The sequence below is a fragment of the Rattus norvegicus genome, chromosome 2, assembly GCF_036323735.1.
Source record: "Rattus norvegicus strain BN/NHsdMcwi chromosome 2, GRCr8, whole genome shotgun sequence".
Lineage (NCBI taxonomy): Eukaryota > Metazoa > Chordata > Mammalia > Rodentia > Muridae > Rattus > Rattus norvegicus.
The window spans coordinates 88,647,146-88,668,036 of record NC_086020.1 but is presented as its reverse complement, the minus strand read 5'-3'; the positions used below and the strand labels follow the sequence as shown (position 1 = coordinate 88,668,036).

General features: G+C 41.3%; 1 protein-coding gene across 1 annotated transcript in view; it reads left to right on the top strand.

The window, feature by feature from the left end:
• Car13 (carbonic anhydrase 13) overlaps nucleotides 1-18,394 on the top strand; it is a 31,121-nt gene extending 12,727 nt beyond the window's left edge. Inside the window, 5 exon segments of the mRNA NM_001134993.1 lie at nucleotides 3,627-3,745; nucleotides 8,411-8,506; nucleotides 9,929-9,991; nucleotides 10,677-10,832; nucleotides 17,137-18,394. Coding sequence (NP_001128465.1) covers nucleotides 3,627-3,745; nucleotides 8,411-8,506; nucleotides 9,929-9,991; nucleotides 10,677-10,832; nucleotides 17,137-17,256 — 554 coding nt within the window. The 3' untranslated portion in view covers nucleotides 17,257-18,394.
• Nucleotides 18,395-20,891: the final 2,497 nt, after the last annotated feature.

Here is a 20,891-nt window from a genome sequence, read left to right as displayed (position 1 = left end):
TATTGTTTGTTCTTCTGAGTCAGAGTTACCCTGTGAAGTCCTTGCTGACTGGAAACCAGGCTGGCTGGATTAAAGTTGGAGCCACCACTACCAGCCCTGGCTTTTGTTTTAAGGGGCCCATGTGCTTTAACAGCACTACTCTTCCCCACTGAGCCATCTCCCCAGCTCTAAGAGACCATTCCTGACCAAAAAGTAATTCTGATTTTATCAGTGAACATACCACAGGCACAAAATCGCTGTCACGGTCCTTGAAGGTTTTGCCTGACTGGGCCGATGCACACCTGCACCTTGGCTAACATGCAGGGATCCACTCTTCAGAACGTTAATAGTCCTTTGAAAGGGGACAAAGAGGCACAAAATCCTTCAGGAAGAGTATTCAGTAAATATAGAAGAGGCTGATGAGGGGAGACAAAATGGGGCTGTTCTTGCTTGTGAGACTGATTTAATTCCTCTTGTAATGTCACCTGTGCCTGGTTCCCTTGGTGGTCCTGGGATGATTTCATCCAGAACTTGTCACAGTGTGCTTTAACTGCAAGGTGGCATCTTTTGACCTTTTATTTGGAAGAGATTTCCTTTTAGAAATTCTATAGGAAGTAAATAAAAGTAGGTATAAGTTTGGAGAAATCATTACTTGATTTAAAAAATAAAATGGAGACAGTGGTTTATTATTCACCGATCTTGGATGGAAAGTAAAATGAAAACTGGTCATTTTGTGAAAACACAAAATCATTTGCATTAAAAGTACTGTGGAGCGCATCTGCAGTTCTTTCCCTTGTGAAGTACTTACCTCTCTGGTTGGCCGTGGGACCTGGGAGAATGGAGCTGATAAAGGAGGCACACGAAAGTCTCATGAAATAGCCAACTTTATTCAGAGCGTCAAACAGTGTTTTCTCTGATGCTGAAGAGGGTCACATGAGGAAAGCATCTAATAGCAAGGGCAAGCCACATGAGGTGTTCAAGCCTCACTTGGAAAAACATGTTCTTCCATACAGGCATGTAGAGGAACACAGCACCAAGTAATAATGAGTAATCCGCAGTAAACTCACTCCCACACCTGGGAGAAGCACAAAAAACAAATCTTAAGAACAATTTTGTGGTTTTGGAGAAACTGAGGCCACAGGACTCTTGTCTTGTTTTCTTGGAGTTTGCTCACAAGGGCTCAGACTTCTCACCCGACTCCATTGTTGGGCAAGTTCTAACAATGAGGCTGAAGTAGGAGGATCATGAGCCAGTCTGTCTAACCCAAAAAGAAATCCACAAATTAGTGTTTATTGAAGACCCTTAAAAACCTAGAAGTGTTAAGTTCACTTTTTCCTGATCTGAGTTTTTTGAGAGGATCATTCGACCGTGTGGTCCTTTTCACAATTAGGCCTTTACTTATTATAAACTCACTGAAATACTGACCTGTGAATACTGAATATGTAACCTGTAAAATAATCCATGCTGCTTAGCCAGACAAAGCCTGCTAACCTAACTTTAACAGTGACCTCTACTGCCATTATTCTTGGATGCCTCCCTAACAATGTGTGTTTTTTGTATTGCTTTCTTTTTCTAGAGCCAGCATTCCTGAGTCTCCTCCCAAAGTCAATTCCATATTAATTACTCAAGCTCTCTAATCTCCTTTCTATCTGCAAGGGAATGACTTTTCACCCAGCTCAGATTTTGTTATGCAACAGCAAGAGGAAAAGCACAATAGAGCCCGTGACTACTTGCCTTTAGCTGCCTCCCTCCTCAGTCAATGCGGGCTGTGCAGTGAATACATTACTGTTGTCACTCAGGGGAATCATGTGCAACTGTTTAAAGACAAATCAAAGGTCCTGTCCATTTATTCATCAGATATTTTCGCATCTCCTCTGACAGTTACTATGCTAGGAGGTGGCAATAGCAGGATCGCAGTCTCTGCTTTCATACATGCAGCCCAGTACAAGGGGAAGCAGTCAAAGTACCATTTCACACAGGAATACAAGAGGAAGCCCATGGACTGATCTAATGTAGTCTCTTCTTTTTCACTCTTCATAGAGATTTGAAAGTAGCCATCTTGTGCTGTTATGATGTTTGAAACTATTTGTATTTGTATTTGTGTGTGTGTGGTGTGTGGTGTGTGGTGTGTGTGTGTGGTGTGTGTGTGTGGTGTGTGTGGTGTGTGTGTGTCTGTGTGTGTGTGTGGTGTGTGTGTGTGTGTCTGTGTGTGTGTGGTGTGTGTGTGTGTCTGTGTGTGTGTGTGGTGTGTGTGTGTGTCTGTGTGTGTGTGTGTGTGTGTGGTGTGTGTGTGTGGTGTGTGTGTGGTGTGTGTGGTGTGTGTGTGTGTCTGTGTGTGTGTGTGGGGGTGTGTGTGGTGTGTGTGTGTGTCTGTGTGTGTGTGTGTGTGTGTGTGTGTGTCTGTGTGTGTACCATCTGACTTGGGTGCCGAGACCTGAAGGTGGCCCTCTGGAAGCTTAACTGCTGAGTAATCTCTTCTACCCCACCTTTATGTGTTATAAAGAAATCTTTCTTACATAAGGTTTTTATATACATTTTGAAATTTAAGACTCTGAAGAGTAATTTAAATATCTGTTGTTAAGTCTGTGTCTCCCTTTTCTAACACAATTCTGCTGTACGCTGTAGTTTAGTTATAATTATGGTGTATTCAGCCACCATACAATGTTTCCTTTCCATTCCTGCATCTTCAGCAGACAACAGAATTAGGCAGAAATAGTTTAGGACTCTCCTCTCTACCCCTCCTTTCAGTTCCCTTTTTCCTCTCTCATTATCTTTCTCCCGTCCTTTCTTTTTCTTAAGTTTGATGCTAAGGCTAGCCTCAAACTCACTGAATAGCCCAGGATGCCAAGATTGTATGTGTGGCACCATGCCTTGTTTAGAACTGTTTTATATTAAAGTGTTTCTATATATTTGTGACATAATTTTATTACCACAAACTTAGAGATAATATTTCCTGAGGGAAAACACTGAAATTTACTTCACCAAAGTGAGAGAGACATCTTGGAGTTTTAAAAAGTACTTTAATTTCTTACTTACAAATATAGAGAATAAGGGCAGTCTTTATGATTATAGCAACAATCGTGCCACAGTAGCAATGGGTAGCACATCCCTAGTGCTGTGTGTCCCAGGTGAGGGCAAGTGCCTTGCATACCACATTTCCTCTATTTTCACATCAGTCTTAGGGGGTTACATCCCTCTCATCTTTGGTTAGATGTGTAACTGGCAGCTTAGAAGGTAGAGCTTGTCTAAGACCACTCTACAGAGCCTATATCTAATCATACAATCTGTTTGGTTCTCCCAAGCTAAGACCGAACTGTTTCCTTTTTTTTTTTTTATTTGTTTGTTTGTTTTGGTTGGTATTGTTTTTGCCCTTCAAAATCTTTCTCAGAAACTCTGGCTTGTCCCCAGGTAAACAGAGTGGATTTTCAGTTTTGAGAATTTCGAATCTTTTCTCTTTGCTGTCTGCTGGTGTGCTGTTTTCTTTTCCCAAGTATTTAATGGTGCTCTCTATTTCCTTTTCACTCTTTGTATATACAAAATTGTATCCCTGAATGGCACATCTGTAAAGGGGGAAATTCTGGATTTGATGGGATGTATAAATGTGTGATTTATTTGTTTCATAACTCTTTGAAATGTGCTGGATCTAGTTCTGCGTGGAGGTCCTCTCACTGGAAGCTACAGGTTGCGGCAGTTCCATCTGCACTGGGGGTCAGCAGACGACCATGGCTCTGAGCATGTGGTGGATGGCGTGAGGTATGCTGCAGAGGTAAGCTGCATACACTGCCTAATCAACATGGGAAGCCTGCCATAGCCCCAGTAGGGCCTCAGCTACTCAGGCATCCCAGTGTAGGGAACAGTTTCATTAACCCAGAAAAGCTTCAGTCGGGGCCTCTCATAACCTTAAACCAAACCTGAGAGCTTACTGTTTATTATACATTGAAAATGAGTAGACTGAGCTTAACATGCTGTCACATGCCTGGGATCCCAGCATTGGAGAGGCAGAGGCAAAAGCATCAGGACTCGAAGGCCAGCAGCCTAGGATTAAATGGCAAGATTCTAGCTGGTAAAACAAATTCAAATGGCAATAACACCAAAAATAACAAGAAGTACTTGTTGGAGGGTGTGGGGTGGAAGTCAGAGACCAGAAGACAGTAAGTTATTTATCCATGTAGGAAACACTATGATGGGTTATTTACTACCCAGGTCTTGTGACATTAAACTTTATCTATTGGATTTTCTGAAAGGCCAGAGAGAAGAGAAACATATTTGTATTTTGCTCAACTTTGATCAAGATGAATAATCAGAAATAAATAAACTCACATTCTATACATGAGAGCAGTGGCAGGTAGGGATAAACTGTAAGGGCACAAACTCCAGATTGCATTTGCAGGTTTCTAATGCAACCTCTGTTCAGTGTTCAGAACAGTGATAAGCAGCACAAACTTAACGATCATTGTCATGCTTGAGTTTTTGCTGGCAAGGTACCCCTGTTTGTTATTACACCATTCACTAGAAATATTTGGCCTAGTGTAATCCTCTGCTTGACAGAGTGTGATGTACCTCATTTTAATACCATTAAGTAGTACTGAACTTTACCCAAAAATGAAAGCCAAGTATCAGTGAGGACTCAGTGAAACAGTCCTGGCTGGTGATTTGTTTCGACAAGATTCAGTGTTACCAGGCCTTATTCATTGTCTTCAGCTTCTCTCGGTCTCTGAGATGAGGTAGATACCCAGAATAGCTCTGTTACTAAGAAAATCCAGCAAATGAAATTCCTTTTCCACACTTATGTATACCTGGCCTTTGATGTTGCCATCCAACATGCCCTTTTTGTCAGTTATTTCAGTTTTATCTAAGTGTTTTGTGTTGCAGTACCTGGTCTGTCCTCCCGAGAGAGGGGTAAAGTGATAGGTAGTCAATCTCAGTCAACAGTGATAGCGGGGAATCTGGAGAGCCTTGGGTTCGGAAAGGCTTCTTGAGAATGGTATGTAAGTCGAGCCAAATGGCCAAGGAAAAAGCATTGTGAGAAAAATCTAGACTCCGGGAGCCATGGATCCTTTCTTGTGTACTCTTAGGCTGTGGAACGGCAATAGTAAGGAAAAGTGCTGTGAAATAGGAATGAGGTCAGACTGCTCACAGAGAGAAAGGCTTGTCTTTATATAGGACTGGTGCTGACAAGAGAGAAAGAGGAGTGGACCCTGTCCTGCAGAGCAAAGACCTGTTCTGGTTTCTATTATCAAAAACATATCTCACTGCCAACTGGAGAACCGACTGCTGTGGGGCATATGTTGAAGGAGGGAGACAAAGTAGTTGACCATGAAAGAGTTGAGGTGAGCAGCGATGGTAATTTGGGCAGGAGTGTGAAAACACTGGAGAGGTCCATGACATACTTGGTAGGCCATATCAATGGGACTTGCCTAGATCAAGGTTCAGAGTTCAGCAAGCTGTGGTTACAAACTAGAATTTTCTTTTCTTTTATTTGTCTTTTGTATTGGTTATTTTCTTTATTTACATTTCAAATGTCCCCTTTCCCTGTTTCCCCTCCACACACCCCTTACCCCATACTCCTTCCCCCTGCCTCTATGAGGGTACCTCCATCCCCCCCACCTTATTGCCCTAGCATTCCCTACACTTGGGCATTAAGCTTCCACAGGACCAAGGGCCACCCCTCCCATTGATGCTAGATAAGGCCATCCTCTGCTACATATGCAGCAGGAGCCATGGGTCCCTCCATGTGTACTTTTTCGTTAGTGGTTTAGTACCTGGGATCTCTGGTGGCCAGGTCCATTTAGTCGATATTGTTTTTCTTCCTATGGGGTTGCAAACACCTTCAGCTCCTTCAGTCCTTCCCCTAACTCTTCCATTGGGGACCCTGTGCTCAGTCCAGTGGACAAACCAGAATGTTAAAGAGGAAGTCATGGTGCTTTATCATAGTGACAGAAAGTAACTGATACACATGCAAATATAAAGAGAAGGCTAGTCGTCCATATTGAAAAGTGTACTTAGTTATGGTTTATCCATCACTGTTGTATGTTAGGTCAGAGCTATCCCCCATAAGCCCATGTATCTAAGGCTTCCTTCCCTGGGTAGTATTATCAGGAGGCTGATGAACCTCTGATAGGAGTGGCCTCAGAGGAAGTCCATAGGTCATTACCATGTAGGATCTTGCCCCATCATTTTTCTTTGTTTTTACTTCTTCACTATGAGGTGATCAGTTTTGCTCTCCCAGGCACTGCAACTGTGATATGCTACTGTGCCATAGAGCAAAAAGTCAAGGGCATATACTGAGAACTTTCAAACTGGGAGCCAGTTTCTTTTTGTAAGTTAATGCTCTCAGGACAGATGAAAAGCTAATATATAAATGTAGGAGAAACATAAATCAGATTTCCACATTCGAAGTAGAATTTTGTCCTAGTACTTGGCAGCATACTTGCATATCACAAACATTCAGCTTAAAAATACTTAAGTTAAATAATACTATTATTTAGAAAACTTCACCAAAAAGGAAACATCTTTTCTTTTTGTTTTTTGTTTTCTGTTTTTGTTCTTAAACAGAGTCTCACAATGTAACTCTGGCTAGTTTGAACCTCATTGTATAGATTAGGGTGACCTAAATTTTATAAAAATCTACCTGTATCTGCTGGTGATCAAATGCTGGGATTAAAGATGTATGCTACTACGCCATGTGGGAAGAATCTTATTCGGATTATTGTGAGGGCTAGTTTCTTGTCCTTCATCTCAAATCAAGGTCCCTGTTAGGAAGTATGGGTGTGTTAATTTATTTACTTTTAATGCAAAAAAACACCCCAATATATAAGTGATACCAATTTTTCTAGAAAGGTATTGTAAGGCTATGTGGGAGAGTTTTTAAAAACAGATTTTCTTGTTCTGTTTTCTTATCATATTTCAAACAGTTGTTGCTTAGCCAGTAAAAGGACGTCTACACAGGAGACTCCCTTCTCTGTATTTATACACTTGTTTTTAACGCCAGTTGTGTTCCTGATCCACCGATGCCATTTCTCACTAAGTACGCTATTTAAGGAGTTTTTGTAACTGGCACAGAGCCATCTGAAACAACTTGTGCACTCTCCCTTGGCCCATCCCCATAGTGGAATGTTCTTATCTCTCTGAAGCCATGGGAGTCTTGTTTCATCATCATGTTTTCCGGGTTCTTTCCTCCCCCAACTATCTCACACCAGCATGATTCAGAATCCACCTTTGTATGTTTCCGTCTGGATATTGCTTTGTATCCCTTTATTATACATGGTTTTTGCACTATTTTATAGTTTTATAGTTGACTATGTGTGATAATTCTTATCTAACCCAGAAACTCTTCATACTAATTACCTGTAAGATGTGGAGTAAGATTTTGAAGGATGGAGATGGAAGTCTTTATTTGAATACACTAAATTGTCTCTGTGACAATAGGCTGTGAGGGTGAATTGAGCATGAAGGCTGACTGAGTGTCCCTTGTTGAATTGCCAAGCAGATCCATAAGGATTCTTATCTGAGGTGGTCCCTGGTGGTCCTTGCTTGTAACAACATGGCCCCCGCCTGCAGCAATTACCATAGGAACTAAATCTTCTAGGCATGACATATCGCCCTTTGACTTCTTTCTGTCCTTTCAAGCAGAACTGAAGTGGTAGTCAGCATGGTTACTCTGCCTGCTTTCATATTCCTCTGTGTTTGGGATACTCTAGTGCTCATGTGGTCTAACAAGTAGGCGCTCTTTGGGTTTCGCAAATTTCTGCTTGTGTGAGAATGAAGTTGTAAAGTAGGCAGAGTCTCTTCAAGAGTCTCAAGTTCTCAAACTTCTCTCTCCCTCCTTCCTAGCACCAGCTGCCTTTTTTCTCACTTGGATACCTATGACTTTTTGACCCACGGCAATCATACCTTGTTCTTGGCAAAAGCTCTGAGTCTATTTATATAAGGTAGAAAATGTACACTGCCTCGGTCAGTCAGCTCAGTATGAGCATGGGAATGGTGTACCCCCACACCAGAACACTGCCTGTAAAAACAAACTACTGCACAAATGTATGAGGTTATCATTTAACAGTACAAATGATCTAAGAAGAAAAGCATATGACTAGATTTTGAATAGTTTGTCATAGGGGAATGCAAATTCCCCAGCCACAAAAGTGAGAGACTGCAATAAGGACCATCTAACAGGTCAGCTTCAAGTGCAACCTTATTTCCTTCATCTGTCACTTCATAGGAAGTTGACTTCTTGTACCTGTAGAGCTCAGGTACCTCGGTGGGCTCTATGGGCAACTGGAGTAGATTAAGGGGAATGAAGTCAGTGTCTGGATGAAGAATTCGTTATGCACCTGAACATTCAGTGTCAGACGGTTACGTCGATACTTAGTTAGCATTTCCATTTTTTGTTATCCTTATTCAAATGTCTGAACTATTTTGTATGTTTTTATTTCAGCTGCATGTTGTCCACTGGAATTCAGACAAATACCCCAGTTTTGTAGAGGCAGCTCATGAGTCCGATGGGCTGGCTGTCCTGGGAGTATTTCTACAGGTGAGAGTCTACTGTTTGATTTGAAATAGCTATTTAACTAGTTTTCAAAAGCAAACTAGCTCTAAATCTAGTATTTTTCTTTTGAAGTGAACACTAAAACGTTCCGTAATATTTTGGGGAAAGAGTCACTTTTTTTTTTTTTTGAATTGCCAGTCGAGTATGTGAGTAGCAACCGCCATGCCAGCAAGAAAGCAGGAGAACAGCTGAAATCCAAAGAAACCTAGGGTCTTCTGGTTCCTGATTTCAACATTTAGAGCCCTAGAACAGAGGAATATTCAGTTTCATGATTCTTGAGGCATTTGCTTGATCACATTGGCAAAGCATCTCAGAAATACTGATCAATTGTTTTGAAGAAAAAAACAGAGTACGACACTTCTTTTCTAATATTTGCATGTGAACAACAAGTTCAGCCATCTCGCCTGGAGACAGTTTCTTACAGGGCGTGCACAATTTCCATGCTACATTATCTGAGTGATGTTGTAACTTGTGAAACTGGCACTGAGAGGCAGACACTGGGAATGGTGTGCCAAGCAGAGGCAGCCAGGATTTTATCCATGAAATCTGGCCGCTAGCAACAGGATCCAAGGATGGCATAAGATGCTTGACTCTTACAGGGTCTTAAACCTTTTAGTAGATTGAAAATGTTCCTATTAATGAAAGGTGTAAATTTGGTGGATTTGTGTATTTACAATGCATATGCTCTCCAGGTGGAACCCCTCGATTTTGGGACTTTAAGAAACTTTAGGGGGGTTGGGGATTTAGCTCAGTGGTAGAGCGCTTGCCTAGTAAGCGCAAAGCCCTGGGTTCGGTCCCCAGCTTGGGGGGGTGGGGGGTGGGGGGGTGGGGGGTGGGGGTGGGGGGGTGGGGGGGGCACTAAACTTTAGACTGCGAGTAAGGGATCTAAGATTTCATGGAAGATTTGAGGGCAGCCCAGCCGGTCTGGATCTGAGCGGTTTAATAGTCACTTTCCTAAGCAGGATTTCTCTCAAGTAAACCTGCGTCTTAAATGCGGCTTAGCAATTAAGAGTGCTTGCTGCTCTTCCAGAGGATCGGAGTTCAGACCCTAGCCAGATCGCCTACCAGGGCTTGCAACTCCAGCTGCAGAGAATCTGATTCCTTCTTCTGGTCTCCTCGAGCATCCACATGTGTATGGTTGATACTCTCATACGTGCACACCCACCCACACACATGCATGTCTGAGACACGCGAAGCTATTACTACCAGCTTTGGCGCCAACCTGCAGTGCAGTCTAGGATCCCCACAATGCCATCTTGTTCAGACTCTTCTGGCACAGTCAACTCGTCAGGTAGGCTTTGAGCTGACTATGGCTTCTAGAGAAGAGTGAAAAGTAGGATTGAAATGAAATGCTTGCTGCTTGTTTACTCCTGTAATTATGCCTGTTTTGAAACTTTACACTTTTAGATTGGGGAACACAATCCTCAACTGCAAAAGATCACGGACATTTTGGATTCCATTAAGGAAAAGGTAAAATTAATTACTGCTCGTTAGTAACCAACATCTTTCTACTCTCCTGAATTTTGAATACTTACACAGTAGACATGCCATATCCTTCCTTCTTTGAAACAAGCTTCAACTTACTAGATCCAGACTGCAGAAATAATTTATTTTCAGAATGATGAAGAGCCTGATATTATCTGAAGTAGTCACCAATAAGTCTATGCAGATTTAAGTACTAATACCGTACATACTCTTATTTTAAAAAAGACTTAAATTATAATTTACTTAAAATACTACTTACATAAAATAAGACTCTTCCTGGGACCTCTCTCCATATTTCATACTAGCCTGTTTCTCCATATTTCATACTAGCCTGTTACTCTTACTGGATTGAACTCATGACCCCCTGCCTCTCTACCTGTTGACTCCTAGGTATATCTCATTCTCTTGTCCTTCTTAAATAAATTTATAAAATTCACACTATATTTGTTCTTTTTTGAATTAAAACACATTTGTTTTATTAAAATATTAATGGATGATAGTAAATAATCACACAGTGAATGTGTGTGTGTGTGAGTGTGTGTGTGTGAGTGTGTGTGAGTGTGTGTGTGTGAGTGTGTGTGTGTGAGTGTGTGTGTGTGTGTGTGTGTGTGTGTGTGTGTGTGTGTGTGTAGCTATCTTATTTGTAATCTGTAACAATTCCCTTCTCCAGGGTAAACAAACACGGTTCACAAATTTTGACCCCTTATGTTTGCTTCCGTCATCCTGGGACTACTGGACATACCCTGGTTCTCTGACGGTTCCACCTCTTCTTGAGAGTGTCACGTGGATTGTTTTAAAACAACCTATAAGTATCAGCTCTCAACAGGTATGTTCATTCTTCCATGTTAATTGCGATATTATCAGAGGAAACTTCTAAATCATTTTTAAAACATTGTTTTTATTTCCGGAGTCTGACATTTTCTTTCATTAATTAAGTGAATGGTTAGAATAGATAAGGTTCTCATGTCCTCTCCTTTCTGACTCTCCCTCCCTTCTTTTCTTCCTTCCTTCCTTCCTCCCTTCCTTCCTTTCTTCCTTCCTTCCTTCCTTCCTTCCTTCCTTCCTTCCTTCCTTCTTTTTATCATATCTTTCCATGTAGCCCAGATTAGCCTTGAAATTGGGATCTTTCTGCTTTAGATCCCTAGGTGCTGGGATTACATTTATGTGCCACCATTGAAGGTACATGGTTTTCATCCCTTTCTTAATTGATCTTTGGGATAAATCCTTACTTGAATCACTGCCTAGAAATGTTTGGTGCTTAAACTTTAAATGGTTTACAACCCCTTTGGAGGCACATCAGATATCTGCATATCAGATATTTATATTACGATTCATAACAATAGTAAAATGACAGTTATGAAGTAGCAACAAAGACAATTTCGTGGTTGGGGATCACCACAACATGAGGAACTATATTAGTGGTCACAGCGTTAGGAAGGTTAAGAACCTCTTCGAGGATGAAGCATCATTTTGAAGGCCTAATTATTTGCTTTTGTTTTTTGTTTTGCTGCTTGTTTTATTTGAGATAGAAATAGGCTTGTAGAGAGAGGACAGCTCGAAAGAGGGGTCTCAAGAAAGGGAACCCACTCCTCTCTGCTCAGTCCTTAGACTGCTGTTCTCACAGATTCAGAAGTGAGCATTAGTGTCAGACATTGACCTATGAAAAACATGCACTCAATTGCTTCAAGAAGAGGAAATGTTGGATTAAGGGCATAGATCAAGAGTGTAGAGCTCCTATCAAGTATTTTGTTTCTACTGCTTTACTGAAAGTTGGCTTCTGTTAATAAAGCGTTTGTGGGTCTGCCCAAGGGAATATTGCTAAGGGGCCACAGCCACCTGTGCCCTCCCTGGTAAACATTTACTCTGGCATTTTTCTTTGTAAATTTTTATTTTTCTTCAAAACTGATGGGGATCAAATACAAAGCCTTGTTCAGGCTAAGCACTTGGACACTGAGCTGCACCACAGGCATCCTTTTTTCTGTAATATGATTATGGAGTTCTCGGAATAAGCCACAGGATCTAGATTCTCAGAATGTCCTATGTCTTTAGAAATGTGTCCCTGAATGTTGAACTTCTTAATATATTTCTTTCTCATGTGTGTTGAGCTGTTTAAAATTAGGCCTTGTGATTTTCACAGCAACGAGCCTAGTTATCTTGGCAGGGAGTTACAGTGTCTTCCTGCTCTGGGCCTGTGCACTGCCTGCCTGAGTATTCTCCACCTCACCTCCATCAGGTTAATCTTTCCAAGGTCATCTCAGGACAAGTTTTCCCTTGAGAACTTGGTGAGAACTTATGCCGAGTGTTTTCCCTTGTTGCCTTTGTATTTAGGATTAGAGAAAAATAGCAACTTAGTGCATAGTTATTAAAGTACTTCATGAAAGTTTGGATAAAATCCAGGACTCCTGAGGCTGGAGAGATGGCTAAGTATTTAAGAGGACTGACTGCAATACCTACAAGGCAGCTCAGAGTGGTCTGTAATTCCAGTCTCAGGGACTCCAATCCTTTGTTCTGGCCTTCAGGAGACTCAGGCAAGTGAGTGGTGCACAGACATGTGTGCAGACAAAAAGTCATGTACATTAAATGCATTCGTGAGTAAACATTAAAAATTCGGGAGCCCTATAGATTTTGTCCATCATCTAATACGAAAAAAAGACCTACTACTGATTCAGTAGGCATTAATAGAGTCGACTTTCTTCCTTTCACTTGCTAAATTTTTTACACTTACCCATTTATTAAATTTCCTAAACTTAGTTAATTATTATAAATTCAAAATGGCTTATGACCGTTCATAGTTTAAGGACACCCTTATTTTTTAAGACACTTGGAAAATAGTTTTTTTATTATTGTTTTTTCTCCAATCCATGAGTGATTTAGAAGAGAGCATTATCAAAATATATAATTTAGTTATTTAAAAAGAATAAAATGAACTTCACTAAAAGTAACTCCCTGCCAAGGTAGGGGTTATAATTGCCTCAACCTGAATTCACTGTTGTGTTATAGTTGAGGTTCATTGAACTAAAATTGTCAATGTGACTTTTCATGTCTGAGTATGAGAAAGAATAGCTTAATTTTAGAGCTCCCATGGATTGGCAATTTCCTCTGAAACATTAGCTTAAATTGACTGCAGCTGGGACACTGTCAGCTACTTCAATCTTACCCAGACTGACGGAGACATTTAATAACCATTCAAATCACTATTAAGATTTAAGGAATAAAGAAAAAAAGATACTTTAAAATGTTTCAACTTAATCATGGGGATAGAAAACTCTAAGCCAAAGCTCTGTTGGGAGCCATACCAGAATATAGTTAGGACTCCTTCCAACGTGTCAAGGTTGCCAAAAGCAAAAGGAGACTGAAAAACTGAAAAGGAATGTCAATGGATAGGTTGGGGATTGGACTCTGTGATAGAGCTCTTGTATCCTGTAAGACCTTGGGTTCAATCCTCAATGCTGCAAAACAGAGAAAGTAAATATAAGCCATTATTAGGCAGAAACCTTAATTGATGTTGCTAACCTGATATTGAATCAACGGGTATGGAAAGTGTACCATAAAATAGAAGATGTCTTTCATAGGAAAACTGAGTTGGGTTGGGTGGGAAATATTTATAGCCTTTTTGCAGTAGTTCTATAACTCTACATTTTTCCTAAATTTAAAGTTTATAAAAATGCAAAATATGGAAGAATTTTTCAGTTGTTCAGTGTTTTCATACTGAGACAAAATGTCTTATATTGTTGATTTTAAAAATTACTCGGCAAAAGTAATTTTTAAGGCATTTAATTCTATAAAAATTTTTACTTGTTTTTAGTATCCTGTGTGTGTGTGTGTGTGAGAGAGAGAGAGAGAGAGAGAGAGAGAGAGAGAGAGAGGGAGAGAGAGAGAGAGAAGAGAGAGAGAGAGAGAAAGAGGTGTCTACATGGGTCTGTATATGATGTTTGTGTGTATATGTATGGGGTGTATATGTACCCCACTGTGCATATGGATATCAATGGACAAATTTGTGGAGTTGTTTCTCTCCTTTTACCTATTTGTGGGTTCTTGGGATTGAACATACTTCATTGTAGTTGTGTAGTAAGTGACTTTACCACCTGAGCCACCCCCAACTTTTTTTCCTCCTTTCTTTCTCTTTAAATTGATTTGTTGTGATATTCCCATTATGCACCCAAGTTTTACCCATCAGAGCTGCCCTTTACCTTACAACCTTCCCCAGCACTCCTAGGAGTCATTGGTGTGGTTCAAGATCTCTGGCTTCAGTAACACCATCGATAATGGATCTTTACCACGGCTCCTCCTGGTTATCCTGCTGTTGCCTTGTGTCATGGAGATCCTGCAGCTTTGAAACAGCAGGACTGGCCTTTTGACGAATCCCAAATGTTCACTGATAATACAGATTTTGGGGTGTGTCAAACAGAGCCCTGGATCTGGGCCAGGTTGCTAACAGAGCTAGTCAATGTTCAGGCTTTCACTTATTTGCACCACCAGAGTGAACTCTCCAGCACTGCTAACACTAGGCCACCTAATGCTGCCATTGGTGAAAGGCAGCTCACCTGCTCTCATGCCCTTGGCACCAGGCCACCTGCATCCATTTCTCCAGAGCCAGCTCCATTGTACTGCCCAGTCAAGGAGCCGGTACCACTCTCCTGAATGCTATAGTGGCCTTTCCTGCTCTCATGTTCTCAGGTCCACTCTCCTGACTATTGCAGGTGGTGAGGGATAAGAAAGGGGAGGGCATTATCCCATACCCATGCCACCAGATGGCAGATGAAGAGTAGTAGCAGGGCCAGCTCTCCGAGCTTTCATGCTCAGGGCTGGCTCACCTGCACCCACACTACCAGGCTCATCTCTGCCATGCAGTGCAGTGCAGTACAGCTGGTGAGGGGCAGGACTGGATCTCCTGAGCTCACGATCCTTTGGGTAGCTTTGCCTACTGCCTGAGGTGGTGGTGGTGGACAGGGGGATATCACCTATTTGCCTGTGCCATATTATGGCAGAAGAGTAGCAGGGTCAGCTATCCTACACTTAGGATTGTCTACCCACGCCCCCCACTCCCAGGGCCAGTTCCACTGTGCTGCCTGGGTGAGGTGGAGGGCCCACTTTCCTGAGTGTTGCCTCCTGTGAGAAATGGAGCCAGTTCTTCAGAGCATAGCATACAATGAGGGGCAGGGTCAGTCATGTAGCCACTAGGAGTCTAGTGGACTCATGCCCCTTAGTAGCAAGTCAGGCTGGGACCTCACCATGGCCCCAGATGGCAGGGCTGGCCCTCACAGCAGGCTACTCCTCTCTGCCCTTGCGTCTCCACTTTTATCTCTCTCCACAATGCTCAAGTTGCTCCACTTCTCTTTCTTTCTCATCTGACCACCACATACTTGCGCATTGTAGTCATTTGGGGGATTAAATTAAATAACGTGGCATAAAGCACTTAAGCACAAAGTCTGGATCTCTGTGTTCCAGGAAAGAACTTAATTTTATTATTACCCAACTTTGGCTGGCAGTAGAGAGTTCTTAAAGATGACTGAGACAAGGGTGACAAAAAATTACTTAGAGAACTTTGGGAAAAAGGATTTTGTCTTGCTGGGGTTGCTCTTTAAGGAAATGAAGATCTTAGTAGTTGGGCCCAGGAAACCAGCAAAGCAAGTCACACTTCCCTCAGCCTGCAGGCTACACTGAGAAGAACCTGCCAAGAAGGGATGGGTGCTGAGTCAGCCTTTTTGAAAAGGGGGCAAGTTTTCTGCTTGAATCAGCCTGTGCCTACGTGTGGGGATAAGATATCTGAGCCAGCCAGGAAGGTCATGAAGCCAAAAGAAACTAACCTCAGCAGGGCTTGGCATGTCCTACCTGGCTAGGCAGGCGATGGGGAGAGTGCTAAGGCTTAGGGCTCTTGGCAAATGTGCAAGGTGGTAGAGGAAAGTTCTACAGCAAGATGCAGTTCTGCACGGATGAGAACAAAGGGATACAAGGTGGGGATTGATGACAAACTTCTGAGAATTGAATTTGTGTGGTGTGTGGTGTGTGTGTGTGTGTGTGTGTGTGTGTGTGTGTGTGTGTGTATTGTGGTCTTTTTAGCAATCAGTGACATCCCTGGGGAGGCATGTTGTCCTGGGAGGTGCATAGATCATTATCTTGGAATTGAACTGCATTCCCCTTGACTGGAATCATGACCAGGGTTACTTTAGCCTGTTTCTGTGGATTTCACCAGGAACTCTTTCTCATAAGTCTTATCTGTTTCAAACTAGAAGGTTCTACTCTAGGGAGAATGACTATTCATAAGTTGTGATCATTTGTCCTCTCGTTCCCGTTTCTGGGCTCTTTAAGAAGACATGACAGCATCTCATTTGCACAAGCACAGATCAGATGCTGCATTCACAGGCCGTGGTTGTAAGCTACTGTGTTAATGGTGAGAGCCGCTTTCTCCTCTGCCACTCTCTTGTCTGATACCGTACAGGAAAGGAAGAAGGGTGGAAGCCTACCTGATGTGGCCTGAGGTTAGGGGACTATCTCAGCCTAACAGTTTACTAATTTGTCTTCATCAAAACAATGCAAAATCAAAAGAAATAACAAACCTTGTTCTAATATGCAGTATATATATATTTTTTCAGGGAATTTATCCAGTCTTTATCACTGTGGACTTTTGATAAATCTTATTTAACAATCCTGAATTTCCTCACATGACTGGAGTTTTAGAGCTTTGCAGCAATTACAAGTAGTGCGTAAAGTTATATTTATTGATATACAAAGATACTTATAGTATGTATTACATAGAATAAGGAGGTTTAAAAGATGATGTATATTTGAGGACATTTTTGTAATAAAATGTCAGATGTATGTTGTAGAGAGGGGAAAATACAGAAAACCGTTCTGCAAATCCCGGTTTGTACTGTTTAGAGCACAACCTACAATTTCAACTTTGGTCCTCAAGTGAAGAATATTTATATATGTAATTTTGGATTCATTGTTATTTATATAGCAAAGAGAATCTAAAAGAACAATGCTTTATGATCTGTGACCTATTACATTGCCTTATTTTTTAGCTGCTGGAAGACTAAAGACTAAAACTCTTCTATCTTTTCCACATAGTTCATAAAGATCTGTGTGATATTCTGTGGTAAAATTAATTCTGCTCTAATTTTCAACAGTTGGCCAGATTCCGAAGCCTCTTGTGCACAGCTGAGGGCGAGAGTGCGGCTTTCCTGTTAAGCAATCACCGTCCGCCACAGCCCCTGAAGGGCCGCAGAGTGAGAGCATCTTTCTATTAGCACTGACCAGTGGATCAGCACAACCAGAACAGGAAGGGAGCAAACACAATGGAGCTGAGACATTCCTATTAATGGCTTTTTGAGAATTTCATGTTTGTGGATTCCACTTGCCCAGCAGCTTTGGCACCACAGAGAAAACCAGAGGTCTGAAATAACTTAGCTCATCACTCCTAGATTTGCCCTAATGGATGTCCAATTGCTAAATATTGGATGTATATTAATGTCATGAAGTACACTGTTTCAGCCCTTCTGACAGTAATGTCAGCCTTCCAAACCTCAGACTGTACTAAACTTTGCTGTGGGCTTTGGCTGAACATTCTAAAGAGCGTTTGATAAAAACTTTAAATTTACTCTGAAATGGTATTATTCTTAAACAAGCAGTTCTTACAGTTTTAATATTTTTCGCATGAATCAAGAGTATATATTTCCTTTAATACATTTTCTCAGATTCTCATTTTATGTACTGTAATATAGCATACGACACAAAACATACAGGGATAAGGATAGAATAATGTGACTACTCCTGTGACTAAAATAACCTACAGTTTTAGTGAAGAATTCCTCAGGCTAAGAACATCTATTTAAGGCATTATTCCGTCTAATACATTCACTCGAGAATGTTAGTGACCACCAGGGTGATAACTGACAATGTGTCTGGCTCATGGCATTAACATGATTCAGACCAGCAGTTTACACAATACCACTGCAGCAGAACAGCCCTGAGCTGGTGAACAGGTTCCCACATTTGCCCTGGGTGCTATCCTATATCTGTTGTTTTTTCTATCACCAGTGAAAACAATGAGCCCAGTCTTGCATAAATGCCTACACCATTCAGTGCATTTTCTAGGAAGAACTTATGATTTTATAAGATGCCATTTGGTACTAACTTCAGACTATTCTCTCTGGAGTGTCGCACACCATGTTCCTTTTGTGTTTTCATTATGAGGTGATTCCATCATTAACTCAATAACCACACTTAAGACTTGAATATTTGTTATACTTTTGCTATTTTGTGAAACTGTGTTCCTGAGTTTCTTAAGTTTAATAATTTGTTTCAGATTTCTCTCATCTTGTAAATGTAAAGTTAATTACTGAGATTTTTCTTCATATTCTTCTCAGTAGAATAATTTTATTTTGAGTAAATTGTACAATGATGATGTCTACTGTCATATAAGATGAGAGGCCAAAGATTAGAATGAGCACCTTAGCCAGTGTTCTTACCTGCAGAGTCCAACCTAAGGCTTAGAGGAAGACCCACGTACCATAAATATTTCATGAGCTGGATACTTAAAGGATTTATTTAGTTATCTTGATAACTGCCATCTATCTGAGATGAAATGCAGCCAAGTTAATTTAACATTAAAATAGGATAGCTATCTCTTGAAGCCTTTTAAGGGTAATATTCATTAATCCACATTTTATAACCAGAGGTTCTTAAAAATAGTTTTAAATAGCTGAATAATATTCCCTTGTGTAAGTGAACCACGTTTTCTGTATCCATTCATTGGTTGAGGGATATCTTGGTTGTTTCCAGCTTCTGACTATTATAAGGAAGGCTGCTATGAGCATGATGGAGCATGTGTCCTTGTCATATAGTAAAGCATATTTTGAGTATATGCCCAGGAGTGGTACAGGTCTTCAGGTAGAACTATTTCCAATTTTCTGAGGAACTGCCAGGTTGATTTCCAGAGTGGTTGTACCAGTTTGCAGTCCCACCAGCAATAGAGGACTGTTCCTCGTTCTCCACATCCTCTCCAGCATGTGCTGTCACTTGAGTTTTTGTTCTTAGCCATTCAGATTGATGTAAGGTGGAATCTTAAGGTAGTTTTGATTTGCATTTTCCAGATGACTAAGGCTGACTAAGACAGATGCAGATATTTACAGCCCACCATTGGACTGAGGTCTGGGATCCCAGTTAAGGGACAGATTGAAGGAACTGAAGAGCATGACATCCTCATAGGAAGAACAACAGTATCAATTAGCTCAGACCCCTCAGAGCTCCCAGAAGCTAAGCCATCTACAAAAGAGTATACATGGGCTGGTTCATGGGCCCTGGCACATATGTAGCCGAGAATTGCCTTGTCTGGTCTCAGTAGGAAAGGATGTACCTAATCCTGTAAAGACTTGATGCCCCAGGGAAGGGGAATGCTGAGGGTGGGGATGGGTGAGGGGGATGGGTGTGTGTGTGAGCACCTTCTCAGAGGCAAAGGGGGGTGGGGTGGGGTGAAGAATTCTGGGAGGGGGAACTGGGAAAGGGGACAACACTTGGAATGTAAATAAAAATAATTTAATAAAAAGAAAATTCAGACTCATTAGCTCTTTTCACTTCTAGGTAAAAAAATAGGTAAATCAATGAAGCAAATAAATCCTGTATTTGTTTAAAAAACTTTAAAAATGTTTTTAAAAATAAGAGTGTTGGGTGGGAAGGTATTTCTTTAGTTGGGAAACACATGCTGGGAAGCATTCTAGTCAGAGAGGGAGTTTGTTTTCTCAGAGTCTGCAATGTGTGAAGGTGGGGACTCTAATAACATCTACATGTTACCCAATAGGTAACTCATGGTTTCACTGCAGCTCCATGTCTCCATAGTGGGCTAAAACCGTCCACCTAGCACTGGTTTCCTTGGTGATCATCTGCTTATGAGTAGCTCTTGGAGGTAGACGGTCAGTGATTTAAAATTGTCATAGTATCCTCATTAAGTAGGATGGTAGGTTACTCACGTTGCTCTCTTATTTGCCATATCACCCACGGGATTTATGCTTGTTAAGCATTTTATATTATAATTTGCATTCGATTCGAACAAAATAAAGAAAATAGGAAAAACACTTGTCAGTAACAAGGTTTTGTATATGTAACAAGTGAAATTGGATTGTATATTCTACACCATTTAAAAGGAAATAAAGTCAGATTTATAAGACACTTCAAGCCCAATGCAATGCAAAATAAAGCCATTTCCCTTGAATTATTTAAAGTAAGATGCCATCCTGAGTCCTCAGTTTCAGTGTTCTCATGCCAGTGCCTTCATGCTTTGCATAGTGAATGAAGAGGGCACAATTCTCAGTGTTGCTCAGTGGAAAATACTTTTCATTGCATTGGGTTAAGATATTTCTCTGGGGCGGCTGGAACCTCAGATTTGACTTTCTGATGAAGATTTATACCAGAAATGAATCCTACACTGCTAACATGGGTTGAGAGAAGTCTTTCTGACAGAGCCTCATAACTCTTTGCTTTGCGTGTGTTAGAGCAAGTCTCCCAGTGGAAGTGTGTGGGTTCACGAACATCCCTGTCAATGAGTTTGTTTTCAGTACAAGTTATTCTGGGTGGGGATAGCAGTTGGTTTTTGTTAGCTGTGCTCACAGCATGAAAACTGAAGAAAGTCTTGGAGAGTGTATGTTTCCTGAGGTCAGAAGCATTCAACCCCAAGTTTCTGATGGAGGTGTGGCTTATAAAAAAATGTTAGTGAAGGCCTCTATTTTGATGTGAATTTCTGGAAATAACTACCTTTATGTGTTTGACCGGTGACAGAAGGAGCTGGAGGTATAGTGAGCCTCTTGGGCTCTCGGCTACACACACTTGCATGTGTGTGCGAACACACACACACACACACACACACACACACACACACTTTGTTAGCATT